General features: G+C 39.4%; 1 protein-coding gene across 4 annotated transcripts in view; it reads left to right on the top strand.

The window, feature by feature from the left end:
• PCNT (pericentrin) overlaps positions 1-17,829 on the top strand; it is a 105,116-nt gene that overhangs the window by 25,501 nt on the left and 61,786 nt on the right. For all 4 annotated transcript variants that reach the window (XR_015731211.1, XM_087882219.1, XM_087882218.1 and 1 more), the window contains exons 14-20: positions 157-378; positions 1,209-1,357; positions 9,961-10,187; positions 12,865-13,055; positions 15,072-15,234; positions 16,662-16,874; positions 17,565-17,794. Coding sequence is in view for 3 of the 4 variants with exons in the window: in XM_087882219.1 (XP_087738345.1) it covers positions 157-378; positions 1,209-1,357; positions 9,961-10,187; positions 12,865-13,055; positions 15,072-15,234; positions 16,662-16,874; positions 17,565-17,794 (1,395 nt within the window). In the remaining variant the exon portion in view is untranslated. The remainder of the gene's footprint in view (positions 1-156; positions 379-1,208; positions 1,358-9,960; positions 10,188-12,864; positions 13,056-15,071; positions 15,235-16,661; positions 16,875-17,564; positions 17,795-17,829) is intronic.

Here is a 17,829-nt window from a genome sequence, read left to right as displayed (position 1 = left end):
GGAAGAATACTTTGTAATAAACTCTAAATTATGTTTTAATCTGTAAGTATGGTGGGGAAGAATTATTTTAGTTTTTTCTGGTAGCAACTTTTTGTTTCTTTTTTTCAAAGATGAACAATTTATAATTTGTGAATTATTATCTTTGATTCTATATAGGAAGAATTGACTGTTGTGCTAGAAACACAGAGGCCTTTGTTTGAAGATGAGCATCATGAAGCCCTGGATGTTTTGCAAAAAACAATCCTCCAAATGGAAGAAGAACATAAAAGAACAATACAGGGCTTTCAAGATCTTCATTTGGTGGAAATTGAAAAAGGAAAAGAAAAATTTCAGCAGCTTCAGAAAGAATTGGAGAAAATAAAGTCAGACAAGCAACAGGTGAGAAATGTTTTTTGAAAAAGTAAAATTGTATTTCCATTTGGACCTCATTTTGTATTTTGCTATAACTTGCAATTACCTATTTAAGAAACTATAATAGAAGTGGTCAGTTTTGCTCCTCTTACCAACTTTTCAAAAAAAAAAAAAAGTACAGGTAGAACTTGACTTACAACTAAGGTTTATGGCATTTTTTTTGCAGGAAACCAGTATTTACTCCTGGTTTGCAGCAAAATCTACCCATTATGAACAATGGATTTGATTCATAACGGCAGTGTTCATTTAACAACTGCAGTGATTCACTTGACAACCACAAAAAAGGGTCTTAAGATCGGAGGTAGTGATGTAGTGACCCGCTTAACAACCAGCATGACTTACTACTGTAATTCCAATTATAAGTCAAGTTTTACCTGTACTTTTTTTTTTTTTTTGGTAAAAGTTGTTAAGTTAGTGCTTTAAACCTTTTTCAAGTTCCAGAAGGAAATTTTTCTTGTGCATATGTCTGTTTTGCTGTCGTACAGTCTTAAAAACATTGCCAGAAATTCTGGTTCTATCTATTCCAGTAATATTCTTACATTGAACATGCTTGCTATTGTTCTTGGTAACTGATTTTAAAACATATGTGAACTTTGATCACAAAATAGGTCATTCACTCAAGCCTAAAGCATAAATGTAGATATATTCCAATATTTTTGCTATCTCCCAAATTTCCATAACATTATTTATTCTATTTTATGTGCCATGGTTCATCAAAATGCAGTGAAAATACAAGATAGCTGCATGCTTGTTAGCAAAAATTGATATTTATCCTTACTGTTCATTTTTTTCCACAGTTGGAGAAAGAAGTCAATTTTTTAAAGAAAGAAATGGAAAAGGCCAATACTGAATTTAAAAAATTATATCCACAAGAGAGAGAGAATCAGGAAGAAAATATTCTTATAGCCATGTTGAGATCTGATATTGACAGTTACAGGAATGAAAGGTTTGAACACTTGAAACATTCTGGAGTACATTTTGTATTTTATATAAAGTAAACAAACTACGAACATGTATGCATATTTTGTATGTAGATGATGTCTTGTTTGCCAAGAACCCAAATGATTTGCAGTTAATATTAGCTTGTTAGATTGTATGGGTCTGAGAATTAATATATCAAATATCAAGTTATTTATCCTGACAAAAAAATGGAATGAATAATTTCAAGTCATAAATAAAAGGAAAAAATAGAACAAGTAAACTATATTTTGGTAAAATGTGTACTAAACCTGGGGAAATTTATATTGCATACAACTACTGATAGAATTGTATTGGGGTATATGTGATTTGCGCAAGAAATGAATGTTAAAATGGATGTGGACATGGAATATGTAAGGACAAACAAAAGTAATTTGAAGTGAGTTACTTAAAATGTATCTGGCAAAAGTAGAGAAGATCTAGAATGAATTAATGATCAGTATAGTAGTACTAAATCGAAGTAATTTGATCATATAGAAAAAATGAAAGAAGATCAAATTGTAGAACAATGAATAGTATATATAAAGGAAGAATGGGGGACATGTCAAGAAAACCAAGTAACTTGTAGCTGGATAGCATTAATGACATTCAAGGACAGGAAATGTAAAGAAAAAAAAGGAACTGATTTATGGATGTGCTAGAAGAGAGGATTGTTCAAGAACAGAAAAGTATAGAGAGAGTTATGAATGGTGTTGGCATCAACTAGATCTAGTAAAAAGTATTTTTGTTGTTATATCCATTTAATTTCTTGTGCTTATTAATTCTTACCTTTTTTCGGCACTCTGCCTAATACTGCTTACCCTGAAGGGGAATAGTGTGATGGGCAGGTATGTATAATAGAGAATATTAAAGCTAACATATTTGCCAACAATAAGACCAACTTTTAAACATTTAATATTAAACATTAGTAATGCAACACAATGTAATAATAATTTCAAAATTGTTTCAGAATTCAGAGATAATTTGTAGAGAAATTACAATATATGTTAATATATAATATTTAACATAACTTTTGTATAAACACTATGATATAATGCAGAACTTATTAGAAGAGATGGCCTAATTATTAATATTCTATTCCAGAATTATATGAAACTTAGAAATAAAAAAACTTCTTTAAATCTTTAACTATATGATATAGTTTACCAATATGCATTTTTAAAGATGGGATGGGAAAGAGGCACTTAGAGTTTATAGTATATTAGTGTTTCTTCTAATATAAATACATTGGTAGGAAGCAGAGACTACGTTAGTGAAAGATGCAGAATCTGATTTAGCCCAAGTAAAATCATCATATCATTTTTCTGATCTCTCAGATCTTCAACATAGTAAACTGTTTTGATGGTATGATCAATGGATAGTATTAAAAACTTTAATGTTAAAAAATAAAAAGGTACATGGATAAGTTAAGTGAATAGTCTAAGAAATAAAATAGAGTTGGGTGGAAATTCATCTCATATCTGTCAATGAGCAAGGATAAAAATACAACTGTGTGATATAGTAGTAGAATGAATAATCCACAACTATGTGAATACCCAAACATTTAAGAGGTGGATAGTGAAATTAGAATTTATCTTATCAGCTCTTTGTCACTGCTAACCAGGGGTGAAATGCAACCGGTTCGGACCGGTTCAACTGAACCGGTAGCGATGGCGGCAAGTGGTTCGGAAATCCGGTAGCGACGGCAGCGCGAGGCTCCGCCCACCCACCCGGTCATTGTTACTTCCTGATTCTCCCTAGAGCTGGATCGAGAGCAACCAGAGTGGGTAGTAACTCTTATCTTCTGCATGTAGACTGAGCATGTGATCTTTATTTGCATCTCTGGTCACTCCCTCCTCATCTGGTGATTCCCAGTTCGGCTCAGTCTTCATTGCAGACAGACCTGTTTAAATGAGCGGCTTTGCCTTTCATTCTGAGACAACCAAGCGTGAGCTTTAGAGACTATTTTTACTTATTTTGGAGAATCGCTTTGGCAATTAGGCCTCTAGCTGGTCTGCTGGCGAGCGGTCTTGTTCCGGCTTCCATAGCCAAAGTCCCCGCCACCCGTGATTAGTGGTAGGGCCTTTGTAGGCCGGCATTGAATTGGGCCGGGGGTTGGGCATTCCCGGTGGAGGGCGGAGGGGAAATCAGTCCCTACCCAGTTTGGGCACACTGTGAAGCGGCAGGAGCGCGTGGGAGCGCAATCAGAGCCACGGCAGCTTCAGCCTTTTGCAGGCCGGCTTATCTTTGTTGTGGGGGTAAATGGTGTCGCACGCGCCTTCCACCAGCCAGCAGGCCCAGAAAGGGGACAAGAAGGCTTGCCCTACTTCCTCCTTGGGCCAGAAGAAGGGAACCTCCAGTCAGAGAGTTGCAGCTAAGGGGGCAACAAAGGAGCCAGGCAGCCACTTCAAGTGGCAAGAGGGGCTCGAAATCGGCCAAAAAAGATGCAGAAAGGCGTCAAAAGGCCTTGAAGAAAGAGCTGGCCAAGCTCCAGAAGGCTAAACAGAGCCAGAAGCGTAGTGACCCCCTCCTCCCCCAGAGGAGGAGTGGAAATTTCCCACCCTCAGGGAGAGGAGCCATTGGATCCTATTAACGATCCAGCTCATTTGCAGCCAGCCACTTACAGTCTCTGGTTGCCAGATGGCGCCAGGGAATTGTCCTCTCCCACCTTGGGAGAGGTTCTGGATAGAGCTGAGGCCTTTGCATTTGCAAACCCTAGTTTGCCTGCAGCAAGTTTTGCAGAGTCAGGCTTGTATTCCACTTCAAGGCCCACAGCTTCCTTTACTCCGACTGCCCCAGGGATCCGCCCACAGGAGGAAACTGTGTCAGCAGTACCTGGTCATTTTCAACAAATGATTTCTCAAGCTATTGCCAAGGGTATAGCCATAGTCTTGCAGCAAAGGGACCTACCTTCTCCAGGGGTTCCACTTCATCAGCCTCCAGTATTGCAGCCTGTACTTCAAGAGGCTTGGATGGGGCCTCAGAGTCTTCCATCTGTGGCCCATTCAATCAGAAGCAGAGACTCCTTGGCTGAGGAGGAGGATTGGATGGCCTTTTCTGAGGATGAAGGGAGGGAGTCAGATCCCTCCCCCTTTACAGGCCTTTTAAAATCTTGCTTCGCAAGGCCAAGTCCAAAACGAAATTTGAATCTGAGGTTGTTCCCGACCCTGCTCCCAGCCTGGGGAGTTCTGGTCATGTGCTCTTTACAGAGTCAGCAATTGAGGTGGAGGTGGTTCCATCACCCAAATTATTTTTATATGTAGTCAAACATCAATGGAACAGCCCTGGGGCAGGGCTTCCCCCTTCCAGAACTGAGCAGAAGCTCTATAATGTTGCTCCAGATCTGGCTGAAATTTTACAAGTACTCATGGTGGACAACCCAGTGGCAGCATTGATATTCATTGCTCTGATTCCAACTGATGCAATGGATTGCCTGAGACCTGATGACAAAAAGGTTGAATTATCTTTATATAAGTCCCATCAGGCTGCTGTCTGGGTGGTGAAGGCTGCCACTTCAGCTTCATTCTTCAACCGCGCTTCCCTGTTCTGGCTTTGCTAAATGCAGGAACGCATTCCACCAGAAGATCTCAGGGTACACCAAGATATTAATAAATTAATCGCTGCAGCTGAGTTCTCAGCAGATGCCACATTGAATGCGGCTAAGTTCGCTTCACAGTCCATAGCATCTTCAATTACTACCCGTTGCCTGTTTTGTTTAAGCACTGGCAGGCCGACAATAAAATCAAATGGAAATTGGCTTCAGCTCTCTTGATAGGTAACAAATTATTTGGAGAAGTTCTGGAAACTATCCTGGTTGAGACCAGAGGCAAGGGCAAAGCCATGCCTTCCCTTTACAGACGGGGGGACCACCGGCCCTCTCCTTATTATAGGAGGCAGTCCTTTTGGGCCCCCAATCCGGGTTCTAGCTATCAGCCCTTTCAACGACAGTATCCTAGCCACCAGGATAGGCAACCGGACAGGTCAGATTTCAGGAAAGCAGCCCTTTCAAGGGGCTAGAAATTGTCCTTACCACCGTGCAAAGTGACTGCAGGACCTCACCACCTATAGGTGGCCGGTTCAGCCTCCATTTCCATCAGTGGGAGGCCACGACTTCAGACACATAGGTACTCACTATGGTCAGGGTTGGCGCTGGAATCTCTCTGTTCCCCCCAAAATTTTTCTCTCATGCCCGGTCTCCAGGGACGCTTCCAAAAGGCACCTGATGGAGACAGCAATCCAGCACTTGCTGGAGATCCAGGCTATAGAACCTGTCCCTCTAGAGCAACAGAGACAAGGGTTCTATTTGATTCTATTTGTGATTCAAAAGATTTCCGGGGATTGGAGGGCAATTTTAGATCTAAAGCATCTGAACCAGTGTCTGGAGTTCAAACAATTCAAAATTCAGTCTCTCAAATCAATATTGGACAGCACGCGCGAGGGCGACTTCCTCACCTCAATAGACTTAAGAGAAGCATACCTTCATGTTCCGATCAAACCAGCACACAGGCAGTTCCTTTGCTTTGCCTATTCGGACAGACATTATCAGTACCGAGCCATGCCATTTGGCCTCTCATCAGCACTGAGGGCCTTCACGAAAATATTGGTGACTCTGGTGGCCCATCTGTGCTCAGTTCCAATCAGAGTCCAATGCTATTTGGATGATATTTTGATCCAGTCCTCATCAGCCAGACAGGCGGAAAGGGATCTATAGGCCACAATAAGGGCGCTTCAAGATCATGGCTTCTCCATAAACCACAAGAAAAGCCACCTTTCTCCAATGACCAAATTGTTCCATCTGGGAGCCTTAATAGACACAGCAACATGCCAAATCTCCCTCTCTCTGGAGAGGAACGACAGTCTTCAACAACTAGCCAGGCGCATAATGGCTATGAGAGCAGTTCCTCTCTCACTCCTGTTGCAGCTCCTCGGCAAAATGATGTTATGTAATCCCGTGGGCACGACTTCACGCCAGGACGCTGCAATGGTTCCTCCTGCCATACCAAAGATCCGGCAGGAGCAACTCACAGGACAAGGTAAGACTCCCGTTGAACGTGTGGCGTTCCTTCCTGTGGTGGACATCACCAGCCCTCCGCAAGGGTTGCCTGTTCAAGGAACCTTCCCGCATCACCATCACGACAGACGCCAGCCTCTGGCTGGGGAGCCCATGGCCAAAATCTGCTAGCCCAGGATGCGTGGACACAGGAGGACCTGTCCCACAAGATCAATTGGCTGGAGCTCAGAGTGGTCCATTTGGCTCTCAAGGCTTTCAAGGGCTCCATCTCTGGCCGCCACGTATTAGTCCTAATAGACAATGTGAGGGCCAAAGCGCACATCAACTGACAAGGGGGGAACACATTCCAGGTCCCTCATGGCAGAAGCAGGTCATCTGGGTCGCTGGGCAGAGCGGCACCTTCTGTCATTTAGGGCAGAGCACATCTCAGGGGTCCTGAATGTGCAGGCAGACAGTTTCAGCAGAGTGAAGGTGGACCAGGTGGAATGGCGTCTGCATCCCTCTCTATTCCAGCTACTGTCAGATCAATACAGGACTCCGATCTTGGATCTGTTCACATCCCCAGAGAATTCTCAGCTACCATGCTTCTTCAGCAGGTACCGGACACGGGGAGCGGAAGGGACAGATGCCCTCCGCATTCCATGGCCTCCAGGTCTTTTGTACTCCTTTCCTCCTCTTCCCATGATCCCAGCAGTCATCAGGAAGGTGTTGGAGGAAAAGGCAGAGGTAATCATGCTGGCTCCTCATTGGCCCAGGAGACCATGGTTTGCCAACCTGATGATTCTATTAGTGTGGCGACCTTGGAGGATTCCGGACGACAGGATCCATCTCAGCCAGAGGGCCTTGATCCACCTGGAGCCCCAGTGGCTACAACTGACCGCCTGGCGGTTGAGTGACAGGCCCTGAGGCGCAAACATTTCTCTCCCAGGGTCATCCACACTATTCAGGCCTCCAGACGACAATCCACATCTAGAATATACAACGCAACTTGGAGGTCCTTCTGCACCTGGTGCTCCAGGTTGCAGGTTGATCCATCGGCAGCTTCGGTGGCTCAGGTCCTGGAGTTCCTCCAGGACGGGTTGGATAAGGGATTAACACCAGTGCCATCAAGAAGCAAGTTGCAGCATTGTCTTCGGTTTTGTCTCTCGGGACATGGGAATCCCTTTCCAGACATCCCACAGTACGCAGATTCCTTAGGTGAGTTACTAATTTGTGTCCACCGGTCGTTCACAGGTATCCCATCTGGGATCTGACTAAGGTTTTGCAAGCTCTCACGGGCAGCCCCTTCGAGCCTTTAAGGCCAGCCACACTTTGTTTCCTGATGCTTAAAGTGGCATTCCTCATTGCAATCACTTCAGCTCGAAGGATTTCAGAACTGGCGGCCTTATTAGTCAGACAGGATTTATGCATCTTTCACCAGGAGAGGGTCATCCTGCGGCTGGACCCTTCTTTCATATCTAAGGTTAACACCTGGTTTCATAGGGCGCAGGAGTTGATCCTACCAAACTTCTGCCCGGAGCCACGACATGCCGTTGAACACAGATGGCATACCTTGGATGTCAGAAGGGCCCTCCGTATTTATATCAAGCATACGTCTTCATTCAGGAGGACAGAGTCCTTATTTGTTTCATTCCAACCATCAACATTAGGCAACAGGGTCACTCCTTCAACAGTGGGATGGTGGCTGAGGGCCTGCATAGCCAAGGCATATGAGGTTTAGGCCCTCCCAACACAGGCCGAATAACGGCTCACTCTACCAGGAGTGTGGCCAGCACAGTGGCATGGGCGACGCAGGCCTCCATTGAGGAGGTGTGTCAAGCAGCCACATTGTCCTCCCCCTCACCATTCATTTGGTATTATAAGTTGGACACCTTCGCTTCGGCGGAAGTGGCTTTTGGGAGGAGAATCCTCCAGAGGGTCCATAATGCCTGGGGGACTTAGGACCAGATGCTACCCACCTGTTAAGGGGACAGGCCGGCTTTGGTATGTCCCACTCCGGATGCTCTCAATCCAGCTCTAGGGAGAATGGGCGTTGGTCTTACCTGAACGCCCTTCCTAGTAGAGTTGGTAGAGAGCATCCAGCCCCACCCTTACGAATGTTTGGTCCACAATCCGAGAGGGACTACTGTTTTACAGGTCACAAGTCTATGCATCGCTTGCCTTGCCAAACTGGGAATCACCAGACAAGGAGGGAATGACCAGAGATGCAAATAAAATCACGTGCTCAGTCTACATGCAGAACATAGAGCTACTACCCTCTCTGGATGCTCTTTACCAGCTCTACTAGAAATGGCGTTCAGGTAGGACCAATGTCCATTTTAACCAGGACCTGTTTTTACCCTCTGTGCATGTGCAGAAGGGTTTGCGCATGTGCAGAGGGTCCGCGCGTGGGGCGCATGCACTTCCGTACCAGTAGGGAAGGTAAGTAGATTTCACCCCTGCTGCTAACTATGTAGCTTGCTGGTCCTTACTGATGTCATATATCCAGCTGCTTTAAGTACAAATAACCTGGAAAAGATCCATGGTGGAAAGTATTCCTGTATATCTCTCCTCAGTCTGCTTCCAAAAATCTTTAAGAATAAAGGATGAAGCTAATATAATTCTATTCTAATTTCCCATTGTTTGAGATCTTCGTGGTTTCTGGAGACAATCAACCTAGGGACCATAGTGTTCCTCCTACATGAGACTTTTTTCCCTTGGTCCAATTTTAAAATCTTGTTCAGTGCTTTTCCAACTGATAGCCTAAACACTAAAGAGCAATAACTAATCTCTATGGGATAGTAAGCTGTTATAAATCAACTGGTAAGGTGCATAAGCCTACTTTGGAAATCTTTGGCAGTACAAGGAAAGATGCACATTTTTACCAAATGGAGAAAAGGAAATTTTATGCTAAAGGGTTAAGTATTAATACAATTAAAATATACAGTATGCTTAATGGAAGTTATTAATAGGAAAGCCTGGAGCAACTTTGCTTTTTTGCCCTTATTTATTAACTGTTCCTTGCATTCTGTTCCTTGGTGCTATTCAGTAGGCTGCTGCATACCATCTTGAATTGTTTGATCTACTAATCCAGTTTCCTAAGCAAGTGACAAATATCCTTATTCACCCTTAGATCTTAGTGTCATTTGTAAAACTTAAATTTCTGGGTGTTTCTGTGTCAGGTCAATGTAGAATGAGTCACCTGGATATGATGCATATCAAAACTTTAACTTTTGTTTTGTGTTGGTAGGAAGAATAATTTTAGCTGAAATATAACTTGTCTTGCTTGCTTTTTTGTATCCAAAGTTGTAATTTTAGATACCTAAATAAAATACAAAATTACAAATAAAATTATAATTTTCAACTTTATTTTAGAAAAGTTCTTGACTAGGGATAATTTGTGGGAGAAATGGTATAAGAATTACACCTATTTTAGCCTTTCCTGTATAGCTTCTAATAAATACATAACATGTAAACATTTATTTTTGCTTTTGCTTTAATTTGCTTCCTGTTTTCTAATAAGGAAGAAATCATTGTGGGAAGAAGAGGTAATCAGTGGAAATGGCAAACAGAACAATTCAATCTATAATGTTTTGTTGTAGGGATAAACTACAAAAATCTCGTCAGCAGGCTTTGAAATTACTTCTGAAAATGGTGCAGTCCACAAAAGATATGGAAGATCTTATCTGCAAGAAAATTGACCTTTGTCTTGATGACAGCTTGGCATCTGGAGAGTTACAAGAGATCATATCTGAAGAAACAGTACTTGCACACCCATTGAAAACAATAGAGCTATGGAAATTAAAGAAAAACAATAGAATTTGCCAGGGTAAATAAGTAGAATAGAAAATAAATTATTTGACAGAATTTTGCAACCATGTTCTTGCTGTCTTCCATAGCTTTGCTGTACACGTAGTCTTTGTTTATCAACCATTTGTTCAGTGACTGTTCTAAGTTATGATCATGCTGAAAAAAAACCTTTGCTCAATTACATCCTTTGTAGTATTCCTCACTCATGTGATTGCCATTATATTCAATATGCATTGTCCTATTCCTTCCCTGTGCTGCCCCCCCCCCGGCCCCCTTGCAGAGAGATTGGAAGGAAAGTGATAGCAAGAAAATAAGTTGTTTGCTCTTCTACACATTGAAAGCAATGTGATTGGGCTATCAGCCCTGGGCACACTATACATAACTGTTTATAAGTACTCTCTTAAAATCTCTTTTTGTCCAGTCTCTCCACTCTGCCAGGTGGGAGGTAACTAAGAGCTTTGTGTAGGCAGATTATCATTTGCCTAACTAACCCTTTCCTGCTGTTGGCATTGCTCGGGATGTGTAGTAAGCAAATAGCTTACTCTCTTGAAATCTCTTCCTCTCCAATCTCTGCTCTGCAAGGGGTTCTATGAAGAAAAGCAAACCATTTCTATAGGCAGCCCCTTTTCCCAGCCTAGTCATGGTCAGGTGATTTCCCACTTAGCAACCACTTTGCTTAGTGGCAGAGCTGCCAGCCCAATTTTCCCAGTCCTGGGAGTGCTAAATGTGTGTTTAATTGCTGTCAATGAAAGGAACCTACTGTTGCAAATTTCTGTTGCTTTTGTTCTTTTAATCACTACCATTGAAATCCCTTGAGCTGCCTTTCTAAATGACAAAAAGAAAGACAGCACCTTCATTATTTTGCAGTTTTCTCTGAGTACTGATATGAGCCTGGATGTAGGATGCAAATGAAAAGACCTGAGAACAAAAAACAGTCTTTGATATGAGGATTAGACATTTATGTTGATAGTTTTTTTCTTTCTGGAATATATTATAGTCTTTACTAGACCCTGTTCAAATATAGCATTACCTTTTGGGGTGGGGGGAGAGGTTATCAGGCAGGCAGCATAACTTGGAGTTACATAGTCCTACTTTTATTTCTTCTTTGCCATATTAATTTTTTTTAGATTTATTTGAATCAGCTTCGTAGGCTTTTACAATACTGATTGAGAGGAGGGGGTATGTTATATAGACTGTAGAAATATAAGGCCTTATACATCAGTTTGGATTTTAGTTTGAGCTGTCTATCTAATTTTATGTTTTTTTCTAGGTTTGCATGCCACCCACATTAAATAAATAAATAAACCATTTAATTAATTAATCATTTAATTATTTAATTAAAATGATTAGCTACAACTATTCATATTCATCCTGGGTTGAAAAAAAAAAGTAGAGATATCAGTGGCCCATAAAATAAAAGCAGTATCTGATCAATACAGGTAGTCCTCAACTTACAATCACATCAAGCCCAAAATGTCTGTTGCTAAGTGAGACATTTGTTAAATGAGTTTTGCCCCATTTTGCAACCTTTCTTGCCACAGTTATGAATCACTGCAGTTGATAAGTTAGTAACAAGGTCGTTACATGAATCTGGCTTCCCCACTGATTTTGCTCATCAGAAGTTTACAAAGGGTGATCACATAACCCTGGGATACTGCAACCGTCATAAATATAAGTTGGTTGCCAGGCATCTGAATTGACCATGAGGGATGCTGAAAATGGTGATAAGTATTAAAAATGGTCATAAGTCACTTTTTTCAGTGTGGCTGTAACTTTGAACCGTCACTAAATGAATTATTGTAAGTCAAGGACTACCTGTATGTACATGTTAGTCACTTAATGCTAACTCATAAATTGTCCCATTCCCATCTCATTTGCAACTTAGTTGCTATTGATGAAGTCTGATGGGAAGGGATTTCTTCCATTGGACTGGGAAATCATAGACCTAAACTAGAAGAGATGCAGTTAAGCCTTCCCTCCTAGATCCATCTTTCAGTGGCTAGTCAAATGCCTTACAGTAAGTCCAGCTATCATTCTGAACTAGTTGGTCAATACTTAAAATTTTCTTTTACCAAGGATTCAATTTGATATTGTAAACCACAGAAAACAAGAAGAATACTCTAAATGAAGTTCTTCACATGGCTATGAATTTATTTAAACCCTCTAAACCAGATTTTAAGGACTCATTATGAAGGTCTTATTGATTGAGAATGAGAAATATCCATACCTTATATGGGATCCTCCTGTGGAGACATAATTAGACTCTGTCAAATGTTTTACATTTGGAATGTGCAGAAAGAAGCACTGTGGGGATAAAAAAGCTACCAAGCAATATAATAAATGTACAAAAAAGAATATACTAAAATCAATAAAATCCAATCAACACCAGTAAAAAATAAAAACATCTGCAGATACAGTTTTAAATAGTAAATCTAAAAATACTAAGAACAACAAGTAGCGTAAAACAATCAGAACAGAATCTCTTGAATATTTTAAATGCAGGAAAGTTACGTGTAAAGATACTCTTTTAAAAACTAATTCTATTATAGGTGCTGAATTCTGCACAGTGACAATTCTGTAATAATTTTAATTCAGTTGAATTGTAACTTGGTTTATAAAATTTTATTAGCAAAATATAATAAAATGTTTTTCTATGTTTTTTAAACTTACATTTTAAAAATCAATTTATTGAACAGGTGAAGCTCCTGATCAAACACTACTGGAACACAGCTTTGATTCTTTGGAATTGAGTGAGCATTTATGTGAAAGTATTTTTGAAAATCCAGAACTTATATTTGAAAATGAAGAGAGGATTAAAAAAATTGGCTGTTGTTTATATATCGCTGTGGAGAAACTTCTTGATATGCTTGCTGAATCAACCAAACAAGTAAAATACTTTTATTTAGCTAAGTAGTAATTAAATTTTATATATTAATAGCATGGGAAGCCAGGCAGTGCTAAAGACCTATTCTTTTATATCAATGGAGGGAAGGGAGATAAGTTCTTGAATTGATATGCTGCTGTTATGTATAGTTCACATGTTATTGCATCTCAAACAGTCTTCAGTATAGCACTTTAAATAAAGATAGTCCTCGCCTTATGACCACAATTGAGCCTGGAATTACAGTGATAAATTGTTGTGGTTATTAACAGGCACCTGCATGACTGCCCTGCTTAAAGACCACAATCCCTGCTCTCTCTTTCGGGGTTGTTAAGCAGACTGCAGGGTGCCTCAGGATGGGAGTGGGTTCCTGGGAGACCTGGCATAGGCATAGGCCCACTCTGCAGCATCTCTCCCAGCTCATACGCGGTGTGTGCAAGGCGCCCCCATTCCTTAGGCAACCTTGCACAGCTTCCCACCCCACTGGGAACAACAGATCTTGAGCTTCCACCCTATCCCATCACGCCTTGTCTGCTTACCTCTTCTGAAGGTCACCTTTCTTGAAAGAGCATCCAGCCAATGTGATACAGGGCCTTCCTACAGAGCCACCTAGAGCCATCCCAGAAGTGGATGGCATTTTGGAAGTGGGCACTATTTTCAGGATCTCAGGAGGGTGTGATTTTCCAAAGTGGAGTAAGGCATGACTAAGTGGGGAGGAGACCCAGGGCCTCTGGGATCTGGCAAAACAGAGGTGGGGTGGTGATAGATCAGTGGGGCAGTTGCAGTGTCCTTGTGGTTGGTCAGAATGGCAGGTGGATTGCCAAGCGCCCAAATTATCATAATGTGACCATGGATGCACTGCAGCATCCATAAATTTGAGTACAGATTGCATGTCCTTTCTTCAGCATTTTTATAATTTTGAACAGTCGCTGAATGAATGGTCATAAGTGAAGCAAATAACTACATGCTCAGCAATATGATTAAATAAAACAGCGAGAGATCAATGTAGCTTTATGAAACATAGCAAGTAAAAATACCCAACATTACTAATAGTGTTATAGACATTCTAAAGAGTACAATTATTGCATGGCACATCAATTGAGAATTCTGAGATACATGAAACCCAACTATCATTGGTCAGTATCTATCAATCATTATTGAATAATGCTTTGCCATATGATTAAATATCACTTACGCTTCTTAAGAAATTGAAATTGTCCATTTCAATTGTACTAAAACTCCAGTCCACTAAATATATTAATAGCTTTACTTTATTTTTAGTAGTTTAACATTTTCAAAACTAATGGCATTTTACATATAATGATAATCTAATAGATAAATTAAACATTTTGTATAATAAAAACATTATGGAAGTGTAAACGTTCCTTTCAAATAATATTCTATAATATAACATAGAATTTAATCTTGGTGATGGTTCATAAAACCCTAGAAACCCTTTTTTCTGCTTCAAAAAGGAAGCAGGTGGATACTTATATTCTTATCTTACCAATACTCCAAAGTCCAAACATGACACCATGCCTAAGGCATTATTTTAATTGTGACATACACACCTGGATGCTCAGTCTCCCAAGGATCACAACCTTCAGGGTTTCAAATTTTATATATAAAATTTCCTATCTACAAATTGTTTTTGTGTAAGAAAAATATGAGTATAGATGAAACTTCACTACAATTTAATATCTTTCCTTTGAAGGTACTGTACTTAAATTTAAAATAGTTACAGAATGCTGATATGTTTATGTTACTGACAAAGCTAGGATTCCTTATCCTTTCTTTCATTGGATTCTTGGAAGAGGGCAGGGAGAAATCAGCTTTCTAGATATATTTCCCGCCAATAAGCACTAGGAATTGTGCTACTATTTAGTCATTTGCCATCAGATTTTGATAATAATCTCAGGTGACAGCTATAAGAGGGATTTGGGGACTAGGTGCAATCTAAGACTTCAGGTTGTCTCTCAGAGTACATATTTTCATTGTCTTTTAAATCTCTTTGTTTGGAAGCTGGAGGAAATGCACAATATCCATAGTAAGATTAAAGAGGAATGCAAGAATAAGAATTGGGAATCATGCCAAACATTTAATGAACAGCACGAATTAATGGACTGTTTTAATGAAGAGAGTAAAGTGCAGAATCAACTTGTGTTAGAGCTTCATAAAGCAAAAGGTAAGCAAGCTAAACTTCCCAGTAATGGATCATGGACCTGGCCACAATTACATGAAGAGGAGGAAAATTCTTAGCAAGTAGAGAGCCATAAACATTGAATAAATACTGGAATTTTGCTACTATAGCAACATGTTTTTCCAGTTGCTAAAGTTTTCACTTGACTCTATTATATATAATTTCATTCATTCTATTCTTTATTGCTAATCCTCATAATTTGACAGTAGAATTCAGTTAAAAATTTAGGTACAGTAGTAAAAATCAATTGAGTACTGGATTATTCCTGAGAAATATGAGCTATTAATTTGTCAATTAATAAAGAAGATAGGGAAAACATGGCTTCTACAATTCTTTCTGCCACACTTTACCAGAACTGGCTATAAGAGGTGAGGCGTCAGTACTGTTTTAGAATAACAAATTAGTACATTGCATCTATGTATTTCAAGGACTTGGAATGTGGATAGTGGGAAGCATATATTCCAGCCTGGATCATGTGATCAGAGAGAAGAGACTTAAAATGGAGCGGTCAGCAACACTGAGTAGCTGCTTAACTACATTTCCTATAGGAATGCACTGATATATTTACTAGAGTGTTTTTCTCTGCAACTTACAACTAGAGTGTTTTTCTCTGCAACTTACAGATCCAGCCCATTTTAAAATTTGATATTTGCTCAATCTGGAAAAATTGAGAATACTTGGACCACAACATCATTCAGTGTTGGATGATGTAAAGTCAGAATCCTCAATTGAAATACTAATAATGAAGCAAAAGGTTAAATATGGAAACTTAATGGAAAGGCAATAGTTATTGGAAAAGACATTAATAATTGAAAAAATTTAAAACAACAGAAAAAGAAGCCAAAATGGTTAGAGAGCTGTCATTGATAATGCAGGCAGAAGCAACCAATGACAGACATTTCTGATTAAACTACATCCATCAAATTAAAAGAAGTCAGAAATAAATAACAACAAGAAAGTTTTAAGGGAGGAGTATTTTGATTATGGTGTTATAATATTGCAGAGCACAGTATATTACATGGGGAAAAAAGATTATCTCATGCTATGCTGATTATACTGCCATCTGATGCTTTAACTGTATGGTGGTTTAATGTTGATATAATTAGAATAAATGGTAAACAATTACATATAGTGAAATTGACATTTTAAAGACAGACTCCCTGCATATAGAATCCTACACATAGAGAATGTTAGCATTATTGATTGATTGATTGATTGATTGGGTCGATTTATATGCCGCCCTTCTCCGTAGACTCAGGGTGGCATACAATGCGTTAAGCAATAGCCTTCATACTTTTGTATATACCTGCTTAGTAGGGCTAAGCACTAACAGTTATTATATTACTATTTTGTATAAATTATTTTACTGTTGTTCAATAATAATTCAAATGTTACTCTGTTTTGAGTTATAGGTCTCATTGAAGGTTATTTAACAGAAAGACATTATTTGGAAGAAGCTTTAAAACTTAAAGAAGAATCTGAGCATCGTCTCATTGCAGAATTGGAAAAGCTTAAAGCACAGATTCAGAAGTTAACCCAGCATAATGCAAGATTTGCAGAGGAACAAAAATTACTAATAAATCAAAATAAAGCTTTGGCTGCCAATGTGGGAGAGAGAGAAGTTGGTATGAAATGAAATATATAATACTATATTAAATATGTAATTTATGTAATTTATGTAAATGTTGGCTGGAGAATAAGACTGCTGCCAGTGTTAATGTAATTTTCATTGTATCTACTTAAAACAAAAGTAGGCAATAGTATTTATGTTGGTTAAACTGCAGCACAAGTGTTAATTCTAACAATAATATTTTTATTAACGACTTTAGAAAATGTTCATGTTTCTTGAAAGATTCATTTGCATTGTGACCCATACCATATAGACATGATTATACATGGATCTGGGGAGAATGAGGATAACCTTTTCACAAAAACTGATTGAAATTTGGGGAAGCTATGGTGAAGTTTTCTTCTCATTAACCCTCCTCTTTTGCTCCTTGTAGGTTTACTAGCAATGATGATAGGCATCAGAGTTAGGTGGCTATAACTTCCACTTTAACTTCCCAAAATCCTCCTTGTACAGCTATATTACAGAATATTTTACAAAGGAAAAAGTAGTTAGATTCTTATTCCCTGTATTACATGCAGTCAATTCTGGGCCTTGCCAAGACAATGTTAGATGCCAATCTCAGTCATAATTATAATTCTAGTGTATTGAAAAAAAGATTAATTTATGGTATATAACTAATTTAAAAATATATGAATTTTGAAAAATGTTATGTTCTTGGTACTGCTTTTTTTCCTTTATGTATTAGAATTAATCAAAGAGATAGAGCGTCTAGCAAAAACAAATTTGGAATTGCAGTGTCAAGCAGAGAAAGATTGTTCAAACTTGAATACACAGATGAAAATCTTGGAGATTGAACTTGAAGACCAGTTAAACAAAAATCAAAATCTAGCTGCAATGGCATCTGAAGTTATTGACCTAAGACAACAAATGGAAACTCTTGAAAGACAGCTGAAAAATCAGAGAGATTTCATGGATGTAAGAAAAACATGTATAAAAATTTGGAATATTTT

The sequence above is a fragment of the Pantherophis guttatus genome, chromosome 1, assembly GCF_059756535.1.
Source record: "Pantherophis guttatus breed Tessera chromosome 1, ASM5975653v1, whole genome shotgun sequence".
Lineage (NCBI taxonomy): Eukaryota > Metazoa > Chordata > Lepidosauria > Squamata > Colubridae > Pantherophis > Pantherophis guttatus.
The sequence above is the reverse complement of the archived record's forward strand: the minus strand, read 5'-3'. Positions and strand labels throughout refer to the sequence as shown.